At 63.4% G+C, this 16,086-nt stretch overlaps 2 protein-coding genes across 2 annotated transcripts in view; one reads left to right on the top strand and one right to left on the bottom strand.

Moving 5' to 3' along the window:
• Positions 1 to 10,743, top strand: part of SNED1 (sushi, nidogen and EGF like domains 1) — a 54,076-nt gene extending 43,333 nt beyond the window's left edge. The window contains exons 28-32 of the mRNA XM_036025014.1: positions 1,106 to 1,222; positions 1,673 to 1,760; positions 5,422 to 5,505; positions 6,209 to 6,246; positions 6,726 to 10,743. Of these exons, the coding sequence (XP_035880907.1) occupies positions 1,106 to 1,222; positions 1,673 to 1,760; positions 5,422 to 5,505; positions 6,209 to 6,245 (326 nt within the window). The 3' untranslated portion in view covers position 6,246; positions 6,726 to 10,743. The remainder of the gene's footprint in view (positions 1 to 1,105; positions 1,223 to 1,672; positions 1,761 to 5,421; positions 5,506 to 6,208; positions 6,247 to 6,725) is intronic.
• MTERF4 (mitochondrial transcription termination factor 4) lies at positions 9,776 to 15,337 on the bottom strand. Its single transcript, XM_028508956.2, has 4 exons — positions 15,255 to 15,337; positions 13,703 to 14,201; positions 11,976 to 12,160; positions 9,776 to 11,435 (listed from the first exon to the last, which is right to left on the bottom strand). The coding sequence occupies exons 1-4, from the start codon at positions 15,273 to 15,275 to the stop codon at positions 11,079 to 11,081; spliced, it is 1,062 nt and encodes a 353-aa protein (XP_028364757.1). The 5' UTR covers positions 15,276 to 15,337; the 3' UTR covers positions 9,776 to 11,078.
• Positions 15,338 to 16,086: the final 749 nt, after the last annotated feature.

Here is a 16,086-nt window from a genome sequence, read left to right as displayed (position 1 = left end):
CAATGTGAACAACAGCATTTTGGATATCTCCTCAGTGTAGGAAAGTGGGAAAAGGAAATATATTTACCTGTTTTCCTATATTTAAAAATAAATGAAACCAATAAAAAGTGTTAACTATGTGAGGGGCTACAAGAGCGAGGAAGTCAAAGGCCCGGAGCCTGGTGTGCATGTCTCCGAAGGCTCCTTCACGCGTCAGAAAGCAAGAGGACCCTGTTCAATGACACCCAAGAAAAGCTATGCCTGACCATGAAAGCAAACTAAACGCCCAGGAACAGCAAGCCCCATAGGCCCCCAGGTGGGGACCTGGCCCTCAACCCAGGCACCTGCCCTGCCTGACCAGGAACCAAACCAGTGACCCTTTGGTTTGCAGTCTGTTGCTCAGCCCACTGAGCCACACTAGCCAGGGCTAACATTTTAAATTAAAAATGAAAACAACATATATCTTGCCAAAGCTTACAGAAAAAAGATACAGTGGACCCTGAAAGGAAAGGCCAGGCCCACCCCTCCCTGGCAGCCACTAAGGGTCCTGCTTCTAACTGGCAGCAGCATGGTAAAGATGCCGCATGGGGCGGGGGCGCGGGGGTGAGGGCCAGGCAGACAGCAGCCCAAGGGCACCAACGCCCCTGTGGGCTCATGCACAGAGGGCCTCCTGGACTCAGGGTGGGGGACTACCTGGGGCCAAGGACTTGGGGAAACACAGGCGGCTTGGGGACTGGTCCTGGAGGACACGTGGGCTGCTGAGGGCAGGCCCCAGCGTCCCGTGGAGAAGGAACTCTGTGCAGAGCCAACGTCATCAGAGATGGGGGGGTGGGGGGCACTGGCCAGGGCAGGGCCGGGAGTCTCCAGAGGCCACCAGCTGCCGCCCACAATCTAAGCGGTGACTTGAGGCTTCTCACCATGGAGGACTCGGCACTGAGGGTCCCAGCAGAACCTCGGCTCAGACCCTGACCCTCAAGGTAGTGGGGTCAGAGGGGGCATCTGACCCACTGAAACGAGACACCCCAGGACTCAGCAGTTTGGGGGACAGCAGGAGGCGGCAACGTGGCGGGGCTGGCAGGCCTTCCCCTGGGGCCCTGGGGACTGACCGCTCACGGCTGGTTTGCAGACGCCTCTGGGAACTGCACAGACAACCCCTGCCAGAATGGAGGCACCTGCGTGCCGGGCGCGGACGCCCACAGCTGTGACTGCAGCCCAGGGTTCAAGGGCAGACACTGCGAGCTTGGTAAGTCGGGGGCTGCCCAGCCCCGTTATGCATGCAGGTTGGGATGAAACTGCTCGGCCGGGGCAGGCTTGCCACGGGGACCGCAAACCCTGAGGTGTCTCAGACAGCTTCCGTGGGCCCAGGCAGGGAGGCTGGCAGGCAGGCTGCCCCCAAATGCAAGGGTGAAGGCTGCTGCCTAGATGAGAGAGGGGCCTGAGGTCAGAAAGCAAGGGGCACAGCAACAGCCGCCCCACAGTGAGAGGTGGGGGAGGGGCTGTTTTGGGCTCGGGGACCAAACGTGGTGGTGGAAGGGGCGGGCTGCAGGCCTCCCTCGGGGGACTTCGGGCGGAGGCCAAAGATGGACGGGCAGTGAGCCCCAAGGGGACCAGCGGCAGGGGCTCCCAAGGGTGTGGGCAGTGGACAGCCAGGGCTTGAGCTCCCGTGAGCCGTGGCCTCTCCTTTGCTCGGCAGCCTGCAAGAAGCTGCCCCAGCCCTGCACTCGGCTGTTCTCAGAGACCAAGTCCCTGCCGGTCTGGGAGGGAGGCGTCTGCCACCACGTGTGAGTCTCCCCTCCCCCTCCCCCTCCCCACACCAGTGGAGTCCCAGCCTGCTGAGTGCCTGCACAGGCTCCCGCTCACCCCACCCTCCCAGACCCCTGAGGGCTACGGGCAGTCACGGAAGGCTTTTGACCACCCCTCCCGCCAGGTGACAGACTAGGAAACCGAGGCAGGAAGGCTGAACAACACAGCTCTTGTCTGAGTCCACACAGCTCAGGGGCAGAGGCACGGGAGGCCCCCTGGCTCCCAGCCACTCGGGCGGCATCAGCCCCCTTCCCTGGATGGCGGGTTCTCACTGCCACGGGTCCCCCCGAAAAGAACCTGCCGCACGTGAGGCCTGGAGTCTCGGTTCCGACGTGAAGCGATGGCACGGCCCTGGGCAACGCCGTCACGCCCGTCTCCCCACCCGTGAGACGGCTCGCCTCTTAGGCCGGTCCAGGCTGACACTCCCACCGGGGGCCCCACTCAGTCTGTCTGGGGGGCACACACACCCAAGCTCCTTCGTGCGCCGGCACATGCCCACGGCCAGAGCAGCCCAGCCCCGCCCTCGGGTGCGTCCCGTCGAGAGGAGGGAGACAGCTGCCCAGAGAGCGCAGTGTGTTAGGCAGTGACCAGGGTGAAGGGCCAGGGGGGCCCGGGTGGGGACGGGCAGGGCCACTGCGGCATTAACAGCGTCAGCGTCAGCCTTGGGGAGAGAGGCCCACTGCACTCGGGGGGGCGGAGGGGGGGCAGGGGGGCGAGGGTCTCAGGGAAGGACACCAAGCCCAAGTGCTGGCTGCCCAGGCAGAGTCGGGAGCGTGCTTGTGAAAGACTTCTTCTGGTCTTTGTTCCGTGTGACCTGGGAGCTATGACATGTTTGGTTACACGCTGTCAGATCCCCCTGGGTGGGACGCAGGAAGCCAAGGTCAGACTTGCTGGGAGCGTGGCCACAAAGCCAGGGGTCACACCGAGCAGATGCAGGTTCCCAGCTGCACGGGGCTGGGACTCTGTGTTCACACCCTCTGACCGTGGGTCCTGGGGAGGGCTGTCTGAAGGCACAGCGGCCACCAGCCGGGCTGGGCAGGGAGAGCCCAGCACGTGGCGGCCTGCGGGGGCCGGAGGGGGGGCTGCCCCAGTCCTTGACCCGGGAGCGACTCCCCTGCCAGCAAGGGTCGGGCCTGCTTTCCACCCAGCTGCTCATCCTGGTTTTCACTGTGGGGATCAGACCACAGTTTAAAGTCACCAGCAATGTGACATTGCTGCTGTTTTCTATCTGTTACCCCTGATCTTCGTCACGTTTTTCCCCTTTCCTGACTGCTTCTGGATTATTCCACAGGATTCTGTTTTACCTCTCCTGGGGGCTCACTGGTCCTACTTCTTTGGCTAACTTTTAGTGGTTCTTGAGATTGGCAACACGCTCGTCACAACGTCCTGGCATCCCTGTACTGAGGGGAAGATGCCCGTGACAGCTGACGTTAACCTTCCCCACGCATGTGCGAAACCACACGCGTCTCGTCTTTCCGCTCAGTGGCATCTGACGTGTGGAGGGCGGAGCCTCTCCAACTCCCCCGCACGTCCACCACCTCCAGCCCACAGCCCTCCCGTGCCGCCCTCCGTGCTCTAAAGCACGTGTGTGACGGTCCCCCAGCACGGGGCGGGGCAGGGAGTGCCCCAGCCGCTTCTGTCCAGAAGGGCTTCACCCCCCTTCCCTCTGAAGGGGCACTTGCTGGCTACGGAGCTCCTGGCTGGCACGCCCGGCTGCCCCTCCGCCCTCTCGAGAGGCCACTCCTCCGTGTCCGGGCCTGCCTCGTTTCAGACCCGACGACCGTGTGCCACGGGCCCCAGGGGCTGCTTCTGGGAACCCCGCCTGTGATGCGCTTCGGTGTGGTTGTGTGTGTCTGTTTGCTCTCTGGAGTGATGAGCCGGTTGTACCTCTGGGTTTTTAGCTTTCATCCAATTTGGAAAGTTTGGACCATTACTCGGTTCCTCCACTTACCCTTCTCCTTCTGGGATCCCGACTCCCCAGGTGTCACACTTAGGCTGTCCCGCGGGCCACTGAGCCCCCTCCCGTCGTCCTCAGCCTCCCCCCACCGCATTCCGGGCAGACCCTGCTGCCAGGCCTTCACGTTCCCTGCCCCATGCTCCTGCGGGGTCTGACCTGCTGTTACCTCGGACTGTTCCTCTCTCGGGCTCCACTTCGCTCCTCGTGGGTGTGTCTCCCTGCAGGTCACTGGCCTGCGGAGCGGGTTTATAACAGACATTCTGAGGGTCTTTCTGCTGCTTCCGTCATTGCTCTCGTTTCTAGACGGTTTTCCGTTCCGTTATTTTTTGCCTGTTTAGGAGGTCTTGATTCTTTGTACTAATTCTTTGAATGTCTTCTAATTTCTTGTCAAATGCTGGATGTTATACACTTTGTTACTGTGTGCTAGAGTTTTATTTTTTGTATTCTGTTCAAGAATGTTAGGGTTTTTTTCCACAAGACAGTTACGTTAAGGGAGTCTGGTCTGACCCTTTTGAACTTGTTGTGGAGCGGCTTTGGCAGCCCCCTCATTCTGGGGTTAACTCCGCCCCCCCGCCCCCCGAGGCAGAGCCCTCCCGGGGCTCCCATGTCTGTGGAAGGCCTCTTCCTGCCCAGGGTCCCTCCACTCCGGCCCGAGGAAGTTTCTCCCCCTCGCCAGCCCCTCTTGCACAGCCCCCTGGGGCTCTTCCCCTGCGTGGCTCCCTCCTCCCCAGTTCTTCGCCCCACGAGCTCCCGCCACCTGTGCCTCCCAACCCCAGCCCGTCTCCAGCTCAGTGCGACCACTGCTCGGGTCCCCGAAGCCCAGTCCCGAGGCGCCTCCGGGCTGGACTCCAGGCAACCACAAGGCTCACCCATTTGCTTCCCCTCCCTTGGGGGCCAGTCTGGCCCCGTCTGTTTTCTAACATCGCACGAGAGCTACTCCGTACGCTCTGTCCAGGTCTCTGGCAGTTGCACTGGGAGGCTACTTCGCGGCCCTGTCACTCCCTGGCAGCCGGCTGTGCTGCCGGAGACCATGACCCTCACGGCTCCCCTAGGCCTAGAGAGCACACGCGCTGGAGCTCCGCCCGTCAGACCCCCCGGGTCTCTCCGGTGTCCGGGAGCTGTGAGAAGAGCCCGAACAGTTCCCCACTCACCACCAGCCCCAGACCCAGGAGACAGAAAGCGAGAGTCGGTCCCACCGCACACGGGAGGGACAGGCCCCGTGCTGGAGACCGCTCCAGCGGCCACCAGGCGGGAGGCGGGGCTTGGGGCCGCCCTCCGGTTCCGCATCCGACGCCTCCTCGCCAAGGTGTCCCCCCTTCTTGGTGGACGCCGTGGACAGCACAGGCGGTCACGGCATCCCAAGGCCCTCGGGCCCAGTGGCCTGCTCAGGGAAGACATGTCTGAAATGCCCCACTTCCCTCTCAATACCGTGCCCCTTCATCAACACCCCTCAAAGCGGACACTCAACGTGGGTGTGCCGTGGTGTGCGTAAATCCCGCCTCGGTGAAGTTTCAAAGCCACGTGACTTTTACGTGGGATATCTCAGCACACCGCCATGCGGTGAAGACTTGTTAAGAAAACACTGGCCTTTCCCTCCCGGCTGCCCGGGACCCTCCAGCCAGGCCGGGCTGCTGGGTGGCGCCTGCCCCGGCGCCCGGTGTCACGCAGCTTTCCTGTGGCAGGTACAAGCGAGTCTACAAGGTGCACCGGGACGTCTGCTTCCGGGAGAGCTGCGAAAGCACCGGCGCCAGGAAAGCCCCACCCAGGTGCGGCCGCGGGCACGAGTGGCCCTGGGGATGGAGCACTGGGGGAGGCCACAGGCCTGGCGCTGAGCCAGGCTGTCTGCCCAAAGGCGCCCCCCTGCACAGCCTGTGCCACTGAGAAACTGCGTGCACACGTGTGTGTGTGAGCACGCGCGGGTGGGAGAAGCTGGGCACGGTGGGCGCTGAGGGGTGACCCTGGTCACACGCGCACCCGGCACCCGGCGCCCGCCCTGGGAAGCAGGAGCGGGGCAGGCGGGCCCCGGCGGGAGACTGCGAGTGCAGCGAGTCCCCGTCTGCGCTGGGCCACTCGCCCCAGGGTCTCCCCCCGCGGCTTCCCTCAAGGCGGCCACCAGGATCCCCACATAGGGTGCCGGGTGCGCCGCATGCCTCCCGAGAGCCGAGGCTGGCCCCCAGGCCCAGTCGTCGCAGACCACCAGCGGCCCCACTCGGGGTCTGTGTCTGTCACTCGGTGTCCAGGGAGAGCCGAGGCACGGGGCACGTCCCTGTCCCCCTGTCGGCAGCTCTGGCCCCATCACGCTGCACGACCCCCCCCAGCCTGCGTTTCCCCACCCGGCGAGGGGCCCCACGGACCGAAGGGATGCCTGCCCCCACCCTGGGACGTGTGAGCAGGCAGCTGGGCGGAGGGAGCCCCAGGGCCACGGGCCCACAGTTCCTGTTCGTAACCCACCTTCTCTGTTTCTTTCAGGAAACAGAGCAATAGCCCAACACTGAAGACAGCCTAAGGTACGTCCCTGGCGGCCAGCAGAGCTGCAGGGAGGTGGGGTGTCCCTTCAGGAAAGCTCAGGGGCCCCTCTGTGAGGAACCCCAGGCCAGCTTCAGAATGCCAGGGGGCTGCGTGAAGAAAGGTTCCCCGGGGCCCCCCGCAGACCACCCGCAGCAGGTGCACCTCCATGTGGAAAGGAGGCTCTGCCGCCAGGGCCCCCAGAAACCCCTTCCGGCGGCAGCACTTAGAGGCGGAGCCCACCGGACCCCTGGTGGGCGGCGGGACTGACGGGTGGGGGCACGGGAACGCTGGGGGCTGGGAGTTCCAGGAGTGCGTCCGGCCCTGCGAGCGGCCACCTGCTGACAGAAAAAGGGGGGCGTGTGGGGCGGGGCCCAGGCCCCCTGACCTCTGGGAGGTCCCACCGGCTGTCCCTGGGAGGCCCTGGGCACTCGGGAACCCTGGGAAGAAGGAAGCCGCCCCTGACTGTCTCACCCAGCAGCTCCCAGACCCTTCTGGAAACTCGACCCCCTCTGACCCCATCTCCCTGTGCACCATCGGCCCGAGTCTCCACAGTCGCCTGCGAGACCGAGACCTCGAGGCCCCGCCACAGCCTGCGCCGGCTCCCCGCGGACCGAGCGCTCCTGCCAACTCGACGTCCCCGGGCAGCCGGACGGCTCACTGCTCGCACTCCCCACGCGCCCGTGCTGCGCGGCACGAGAGGGAGGGGCCGGGCCATGCGCAGCCTCACACGACGGCCACGGTCACGGTGTGGCTGAGGAGCCTTCCTCGGGGGCCTTGGCCGGCAACGGAAGAGCCCTGCAGCTGTGGGCTCCCCCCACCCAGGCGGGACCTCGGGTGGGAAGCCCCCAGAGAGCCGTGGCCTCGGACAGCCGTCTGTCACCCAGGAAGCCACCCAGAGGCATCGCCCTCCCCCCCCACTCCAAGGACTCCTGCCCGCCGAGCACGCACTCTGAGGCCCGCAAGCAGTCAGCACTGGAGTTAAGAACCCATGAACATGGTCTGGTTTAAAATGTTGATATTGCAATGCCACCTGAAAGAATATCGTTTTTAAAAAGCTGCTCAGCAAACCCACTTCTATAAAGACAACCCAAAAACCTTCCACCAATTATGAAACACCAGCCTTTAGAACACTAACGCCTGACACGGCGGAGGGAACCAACAGGCAGGACACAGGACACACAGACACACACCCGAGGCCACCACGTAAGAACTCACCGCCTCGCAGAGTGACCGGGCAGCCAGCGCAGAGAAAGGTCAAGGGCATCACCAAGTGGAGGAGCAGCCTGTGATGCTGTTCAAAGGCCCCTCCCACTGGAGACCCAGCCTGTCCTCGACACACCAGCCCCACCTGCCTTCCGCCTCGGCCAGAGAAACCAGCAGCCACCCTTTCCCAAGGGAAGGTCACCGCCCTCCTCCTGCCCGAGAGCTCAAGGGTTCCAGGTGCTCTCGCTGCACGCCGTCCCCCCACAGGTCTCCAAGGCCCAGGGAGATGAGGTCTGGAACCAGACTGACAAGGAAACCCTGAGTGGTAGGGGCCCGGGTGGAGTCTGTCCCCTCTGCGGCTTCTCTCCTCTGGCCTCCATAAGACAGACGGCCGGGCTGGTCCTCTGGGACGGAGACCTCCAAGCCCCACACTGCCCTTGGCAGCTGAGCTGGAGCCCAGGCCACATCTCCCCAGGGAACGCCTGTGCTGCGAACCAGCAGCCGCCACGGCAGGAGCCCTGGGTGAGCGAGGCCGTCAGCGGAAGCCTCAACAACAGCCAGCACCCAGTTCCAGGTTCCCAGTTCCACACCAGAGGCAGGATCCTCCCTGAGACCCGACAGCCAGCTGTCACTGACCCACTGACCCTCTGCACAGCAGAGGGTGGGGCGGGGAGCAGGCCACCGCCCCTGGGGCCCCTCGCTGGGGGAGGCGAGGGCTCGTGCCCCCCACCGACCAGCCCAGCCAACTGTGAAGGAGGAAGTGTTGGTGCTCAGGCGGAGCCAGACACCCAGCCCACCACGTGTTCTGGGCGGGCCGGGCGGTGAGGACTGCTGGCTTTGTGGACCAGGCGGCCTCTGTGCCCACTCGGCACCCCCCTCAAGCGCAAACACAGCTGCATGCGTGTGCCAGGACTGCTAAGGCCACGCCTCAGTGGAACCTGATTCACAAAACAAGGCCACATCCCCCGGGCCGTGCTCGGCTAACCCCACCCCAGCCGCCACAGCCTTCTGCAGAGAAAGCCGTCTGGATGGCGAGTCACACCGTGGCAGCCAGGACCCTGCCCGGAGTGTCCTGGGAGCGCTTCACAAACTGCGCTTGCAGGCGCCTGGCCGCCCAGGCCTGAAAGACGAAGACACCTTCGGTGGGCAGGGCCAGAGGCTTGGGACCCTCTCAAACCATGACTCAGGCCGCCGGGCAGCCAGCACCCTCCCTCACCTGGCGGCTCTCTGGCGGGCAGACGCATGCCATTGCCACCCACGGTCCAGCACCTTCTGAGCAGCTCTCCCTTCCCCTTGGCACGTGAGCTCACAGCCAAGGTCAGCCCAACCTCCACCTCCGAGGCACCGTGACAGGTGACCCCACTGGAACCGGAGCCCCTGTGCATCCTCACCGATGCTGCCCGAGGCAGCCTTACAGACACCGGAAGGGCTTTCCTCTCCCCTTTGTAAAGACGTTTCTTAAGGAATTAGAGTATATTTTAGACTTCCTGTTTTTATTAGAATTGCGTGTGCATAATATATCTGTGTATTACACAAGTTGTCCTTTTCAGAAAGGAGGATTAGTGACTTTAAGAAGCCTTCTACTGTGCTCCAGCGTGTCCCTAACCTCAGGGTCACCCGAAGGGGATGGCCGAGCCCCGTCTAGGGGCTCCGACCCACGACCACGACCACGGGCTGCTGACTCCTGCTGTGGCACTGGAACCTGTCGCTGTGCACCCCTGTGCGCCACAGCACCACTGCAAAGGGCGAGACCGAGTGGCGTCACTGGAAAAGTGGGTGAAGCTCTCTGCGACCACACGGACCGAGCCCCTCAGCCACGAGGCAAACGCTGACGCGCCCGGATCTGGGCTCAGACGCGCTCGTTCCCGCGAGGCACGGTGACCCGGATCCTGGGCGTGGTGCCGCGCGGTCCTACGGTTCACCCGCTTCGACGTTGTGCAAATTAAGCATCTCGAGAAAAGACTTCCTGGCATTGCGGGAAACCACAGATCACCCTGGCAACAGTCCAAGGGAGCTTTCACAAGTCTCCTTCGTCAAACGCCTTCCTCGAAAATACTCACCGTCCACCCAAGGAAACCAGCAACCGTGGGTCAGAAAACCATCGGGCATACACGTTTATTTCTGCCACAACGACGGGGTGACTGGGAGCTTCCGAGTCAGCCACCTGCGGACCAGGCTGGTGACCGGACCATCCAGTCAGGCATCGGTTTAGGGTCCTGCTCGGTCCCGTGCCGGTCACACGGGTGCCACAGAACGGACGGTGAGAGCACTGGCACACGGGGAGACGTCTTCCTTTTCCGTGGTTTTTGGCCGTGGCCAAGAAAGAGAAAGGCAAAGTGTCTCCTTTCCGCACGGGGCATGGCTGTCACAGAGGGAATGGAGCCACTCTGCCCTCAGGAGCCCAGTGGGCAAGGGCCACCCTGTGTCACCGACCTCCAGCACCTTTCCTTGGCTGGACCACCTCCCACTGGCTGACAGAGGCCACAATGTCTAGCTCACAGGGGCAGAGGTCCCCTGAGCTATTTGTGTTCTGCAAACAATACCTTCCTTTTTGCAGTTGAATGGGGAACCGGAGCCCTGGAACGCATAAGCACGTGCCTCAGTTCAGCGCTGAACCCCCCGGAAAACGGGGCTCAGACCTGCTGACTGTGTCCCGGTGCACGGGGAAAGGAACGCTGGGCAGCGCCAGCCCAAGGAAGGGTGCCCAGAACGCCCACCAGCCTGGTCAGCACCAACCCTCCCCTGTCATGGAGCTCATGCCATCAGGGCCGGGCCTTTGACCTCAAGGCCTCAAGTCGCTGCTCAGACTCACAGGGCTCCTGAGGGCACTTCTCCCTCTCCGGTGTCACGGAGAGCTCCCGGACTGCCACCCTGACCAGACCCCGGACCTGCCTGGCCCAGCCACATTCAGATGCTCCTCTCCTCTGGCATCAGATGCCCCCACAAAAGGATGGGGCTGCCTGGCTGGGTCGGCTCCACGGCCCCTTCGGTTCCTGCGAGCCCCGAGCCAGCACTCCTAGCCGCCAGAGACGCCAGGCCCCGGTGTGGCCCACTGGCTAAGTGGGCGCGAACGCCAGGCTCCTGAGGCCGGGGGCAGGCCCGCCCCTCGGAGAGGGGCGCCCAGTGTCGCGCTGGCAGCAGCAGCTTTGCCACATGAAGCCGACGATCACGGACCCACGCCCCTGCTCCGCTGTACACTGAATGCTATTGGGAAGCAGCACTTCTGGATTCAATACACGAGTCTCTTTGGGAAAGCTTGCTACTTGTTTTCATAAAATAAAGTGCTGTGATGTGCCAAAACCTCGCTGTCTTCTCTTAATTGTACCTTTAGCACTAGAAGGACACAGACAAGGACTCCAGAAGCACACCCTGTCAGGGGATGATTCCCGACAGCTACCGCCGAGAAAATAAAACCCAATTTTGATGCACCGAGTTCCCGATTTTAACAGCTGGGAGCCAGTCTTTTATTCACAATGCAGCAGGGCCCTCCGACCTCCTTTTCAGTGACCTACAGTAATTTCTCATCAAAAGACCAGTTTTGGGATGAGAAATGGCCTGAGAAGATCCAAGGGAAGGTCCCAAGGGCTCTGGGAGAAGTAGAACGTCCTCAGGTGTCCCCAGGCCTCTGTCACAGCTCCTCCTCCTCCTCCCAGTCCTCGTCCTCGTCACTGGGGCTTTCGTCACCAGGCACGGGGCTCTCAGCCTCCGCCTCCTCCTCCTCCTCCCGAGCCAAGAGCTTCTTAAACACTTCAAACTCCTCGGCAGAAGAACAGGCCGTCCTGGCCAGAAACTCAGCTTCCGAAACTCTGAGAATGTCCTTGAGCAGAGGGTTAGGGACCTGCGTCTGCCCCTTCTTGTCCGGGGTCTGGTACCGTCCCAGGCGCTCCAGGAAGGTGTGCCTCTGCCTAGTCTTGGTGATGGGGTACTGCAGGAAGTCGGTCCTCACCACGTCCACGTGCTTCACCCCCATCCTGAAGTAGGCATACTGCAGACACAGGCAGGTCAGGGTCTACCAGGCCTGGCCCTCGGAGGCCACAGCCAACTCACCTGTGCACAGCATTCAGGCGGACGGCCTAAATGGCAGTGCAGAGCACCCTCGGACCCGTCTACATGACAGCCGACAATTTTCAAAGCATTTTTAAATTCATATTGAGAAAAATGCAACAGGAAATAAAGGGCAGGAGGGAGAGATTGAGTTCTATTTTTCCTTCAGACAGGGGAGGAAAATGACAAGTAAGAAAAGCCCAGGCCCGAAAGTCAGAAAACATTTAGGGATTAGGACAGCTGGCACAGCCACGTTTCTGAGATCAACATGCAGCCGAGCCTCCAGCACCAGGAAGGCTTTAGCTATTTTCACACTGTCTCCTTCAAACAGAGGCACCGGGACTCTGAGGCCTTGGCAGGGCCGTTCGCCACTGACGACAGGAGAGCCACAGACTCGGCGTCACCAGATCCTTACCCACAGAGCTGACCCTGGGCACCCCAGAGCCTGTGGCCACCCCCAGTCACTGCCTGCCCGTCATACCTGGAACTTGTACTCCAGCTCACCGGGGTCCGCCCGGAGAACGTGGGGACACCTGTGCAAGATCTCGGTCACTTGCTGCGCGGTGAACAGGCACTTCTCCCTGAGAACCCGCACGACGCCGTCCAGGTCCCGGTGGCGCATGGTGAGAACCTCGGGGCAGCAGTGAAGCACCTTCTTCAGCTTCCCTGCGGCCACAGAGAGGGCACGCTCGTCACCCAAGGGCGTTCCCAAACCCGGGGGGCTAGCCACACCCAGCTCCAGCCAGCACTTTCAAGTCCAAGGAGGACGCCCCGCCCCCTGTGGGTGCCAGCCCCCAGTGTCTCCCCAACTCACAGAGTTGTTACTCTGTGAATTGCTGCCGTGAAAGTGGGGGACCAGAATGGCCCATCGCCCCACTACACCCTCACTCCTCGGACTCGCCAACCCCCGCCACCTCCACCGCGTTCCGGCCTCCCCCGGCCTCCCCGCTGAAAGGCAGCTACCCTATGCTCCAGGGTTCCCCCTCCTGCCCGTCTCACCGAGGAAAGAATTCCCCGGGGGTTTACTGGGAAAGTCAGACAGTAAGATGAGAGACAGTGTCCCCCACGTTGGAGCTTCGGGCTGAGGTTTCCTTCCATAACAAAAGTCACAGGTGCCTGAACCCGTGAGGAGGGTTCCATGGCAACACCTCACAGAGTCACAACAGCAATGCGAGACCACAAACACCGACATCCCGGTTAGTGGGAAAACCGTCTGCTCTGCCCACACTGGGGCACTCTGCGTGAAAGGGGCCCTATCAGCTGTGCTAGAATTAACTGGCTAAGCCAAGACGACCTGGGTGATCGGGGGCACGCAGGCCCCCCACAGACAGCTGAGGAGAGTTACACCTGGAAACCTGAAACCACGTCCTTACACAGCTAGTTACAATCGGCCTAACAGCTGAGCTGGTCACCGCCTTGCTGAAAAGCTCAGGAGTGAATTTCAGGAGTTTAGACTTCACAGCTCAAGGCCCCGCGGAGCCTGCTGATCCACAACCACGGCACACCAGGCAGAGCTCAGCCTGGGCTGCAACAGGCGCCTGTTCCGGGAACTCGCAGGCCTGCCTCTCTCTCCTCTCCTGGAGGCGGCCAGCCGAGCACCCCTGAAACAGCGGATCCACAAACCTCGTCCCCCCAACAACAGCTCACCAGGACCAGTCAAGAACGAAACAACAGAACAGTGCAGCTCCCGTGGGCAAAGTGGAGGCCCTCGTGGGCCCCCAGCCCCCTCTCCAGAGCCCATAAACAAATCCGGTGAACTTCCAGGGTCCCTGCAGGCGAGAATCCTGGTGGGGGGGGGGGGGTGTCTGGACGGCAGGGCCACTCCACCAGCTTCCCAGGGTGGAGTCGCCGTGACAAGGGGCTCTGCGAGTCTCCGCTTCACGTCACACAGACACGGCACGGGGAACACGTCAAATCATTTAAACACCAGAGGTCACACAGACACACGTGTATCGACAGCACGGACGGACACCCACCTGCTGAGCGCCCACCACGTGCGCACCCCAGTCCCGGTGGCTCGAGTCCCCACCGAGACAACCCAGGCAGGAGTCCCTGTCCGCGGCCCCATCCCCCGCCCCTCCTGCAGTGCAGCTCGCTCCCCTGCCTCAGCCCGAACGCACTCCCACACCCCCTGGCAGACCAACCCTCGCCCAGGCCCTCCGTCCCCAAGCTCAGACCGGGCGCTCCCCACACAGGCCACGCGTGTACCTTCTCCGAGCCCCAGCTTCCGCAGGTGAGCGGCACGCTTCTTCACGTGCACCACCGGCAGCCTCAGTAACTGGGGACTCTTCCTCAAGGCCTCGTACGCAGGCTCTGGATTCACACCCAAGAGTATTAACTCTGAAACGATGTCCAGCAGCTGTCGAGGGTGGGTCCCGGGCTGTATGCTGAGCAGTTCCTGAGCGTGGACGCCGCTGAAACCCATGTCCAGGAGGGAGCTGAAGGCCTCCTCTTGCTCCACGGACGCTCCGCCCACAGGGGCCCTCTGCTTCTCGGGGGGGCACCACGTGAGGCTCGTCTTGCACTCCGGTTCCTGCACGTGCTTTCCGGATTCCACACGGGGAAGCCCCCCAAGGCCCCCTCCACTGGAGGCTGTGGCCAGTTTACACAACAAGAGGGCCGGTGCCCTTCTCCGCTCCCCAAGACGAGGAGTCTGCGCAGCGACGCACGCCCAGGGGAGGGGGACCAGGCGGTGCCACTCCAAGACCTGTGGGACGCAGCACAAAAGGCAGTTGCTTCCTCCCCACCCCGCTGCTGGGCGGGCGGGCACCGCAGGGTTTGTGAGCAGGGTCACGCACGCGCAGTCTTCAGAAGAATCTGCAAAGTCGGCTCAGTGGGCGGAGCGCCGGCCTGCAAACCACAGGGTGGCCGGTGCAATTCCCAGTGGGGGCCCAGGCCTGGGTTGTGGGTCAGGCCCCCAGTAGGGGGCGCACAAGAGGCAACCGCACACTGATGTTTCCCTCCCTCTCTTTCTCCCTCCCTTTCCCTCTCTCTAAATATAAAACTTTAAAATATAAATAAATAAATAAATAAATAAATAAGACATCTCCAAAATCCTATCGGAACACGCAGAGAACAGGGCACTGCAAGCGCACTTTAGCTTTCCCGGTGGCAGCCGAGGGGACGGGGAGAACTATTTCAAGGCCACCGGGTCCAGCGCTCCGTGAGCCCGGCGGGGGTGCGGGGCCGGGCGGGGCCGTTCCTCCACCCGCCGGGGTTCGCTGCCCGGGGGCAACTCGCAGCAGATTAACTTCGGGGCGGAGAGGGGCGGAGGAGAAAGGGCTCCCGCAGGGAGCACCGGGCTTCCCGGGAGCAAAGCGCGTGGGGACGTCGGTCACGAGGTTTAGCTCGCGCAGACGCGAGGGGTCTTCCCCGCCGTCCCGGCCGCAGCCTCGCGGGAGGGAGGACCCGGGCCGTCTCGCCCCCAGGGGTTCCCGCTGTCAGTGGTGAGAGAGACTCCGACGGAGAAACGTCTCCAGGCTGCAGTGACTTCCATGCCCCCTGTGGGTGCCGGCTCGGCCCCACTCGTGAAACCGGCTCCCCGCGCCGGTGCCCGGGAGCCCGCGTGCCCGCGTCCACACCCACCCCACGAAGCACCCTCCTGGGTCCGAGGAGCCTCTGGGAAAACTGCACGCAGCTTCCCCGTGGGCTTCGAGAAGCCTCAGCGGCTGCTCCCGCGCGCAGCGCGCCGCCGCCGCCGCCCTTCCCGCCGGGCCCCGCGCTCGCCGCCGGCCACTGCCGCGACCCCCCTCGCCCTCACCTGCCGGCCGAGCGCCGCCATGGCGCGAAGACGGCGCAGCGACTCCGGCGCCGGAAGCAGAGCCCCTCCGTTCCTTCACTTCCGCCCTCCCGGGTCCGCCGCCCCCGCCTTCCCCCGCGCACCTGCGAGCGTGCGGCAAGCGCGTTCCGCCGCGGCGCTGGTCAGGCCGTGTGCCCCCGGGGCCGCGAGAGCGCGGGCCTCCGCGGGGTTCCCGCCGTCTCCGCAGACTCTGCCTCCCAAACCCCGGGGATCTCTCCGCGGGTCCCGACCGGTCACGTGCTGCGGCGCAGGCGCCTTGCGGGGAAGAGCCTCCCGAGGGCGTCGTACGTTGGGGGACGAGGCGTCCCGCGCGAGCGTGCAGCCCGCGTGAAGATGCTAGGGGTTGCCCCTCCGCGAAAGCCCGCGCCCAGCCTGAAGGCCGAGCACCTGCGCGCTGCAGACGGCGCGCTCCGGAGGGTCACCTTGCCCGGGAGCCCCGCGTCCGTTTCCCTGCAGAAACGCGGCCCTCGCCGCTGGGTCTGACTTCCTGTCGGGGTGAAAGCCCGTGACGTTTCAGCCGGATGTGGTTTTACACAAAACACGTGCACGGCCGAGAGCCCGCGAAGGAGGGGTCCGTGGCCCCGCGACGAAGCCCGCGGCCCTTTGTGCACCACGTCGGTTAGACGGACGCCTCCACCGATGAAGGGGCGGGAGAAGGCAGGCGGGGGCGGGGGCGGAGAAGTGTTGGCCCTGCGACAGCTGGTGCATCCCGGGCGTTCTCTCTGGATAATCGTCGAGTAGGCCCCTGGGCGTAAGTTACTGCGCACACTCGGCAGCCTCCCGGCCTCTGCTG

The sequence above is a fragment of the Phyllostomus discolor genome, chromosome 4 (assembly GCF_004126475.2).
Source record: "Phyllostomus discolor isolate MPI-MPIP mPhyDis1 chromosome 4, mPhyDis1.pri.v3, whole genome shotgun sequence".
NCBI lineage: Eukaryota > Metazoa > Chordata > Mammalia > Chiroptera > Phyllostomidae > Phyllostomus > Phyllostomus discolor.
The sequence above is the reverse complement of the archived record's forward strand: the minus strand, read 5'-3'. Positions and strand labels throughout refer to the sequence as shown.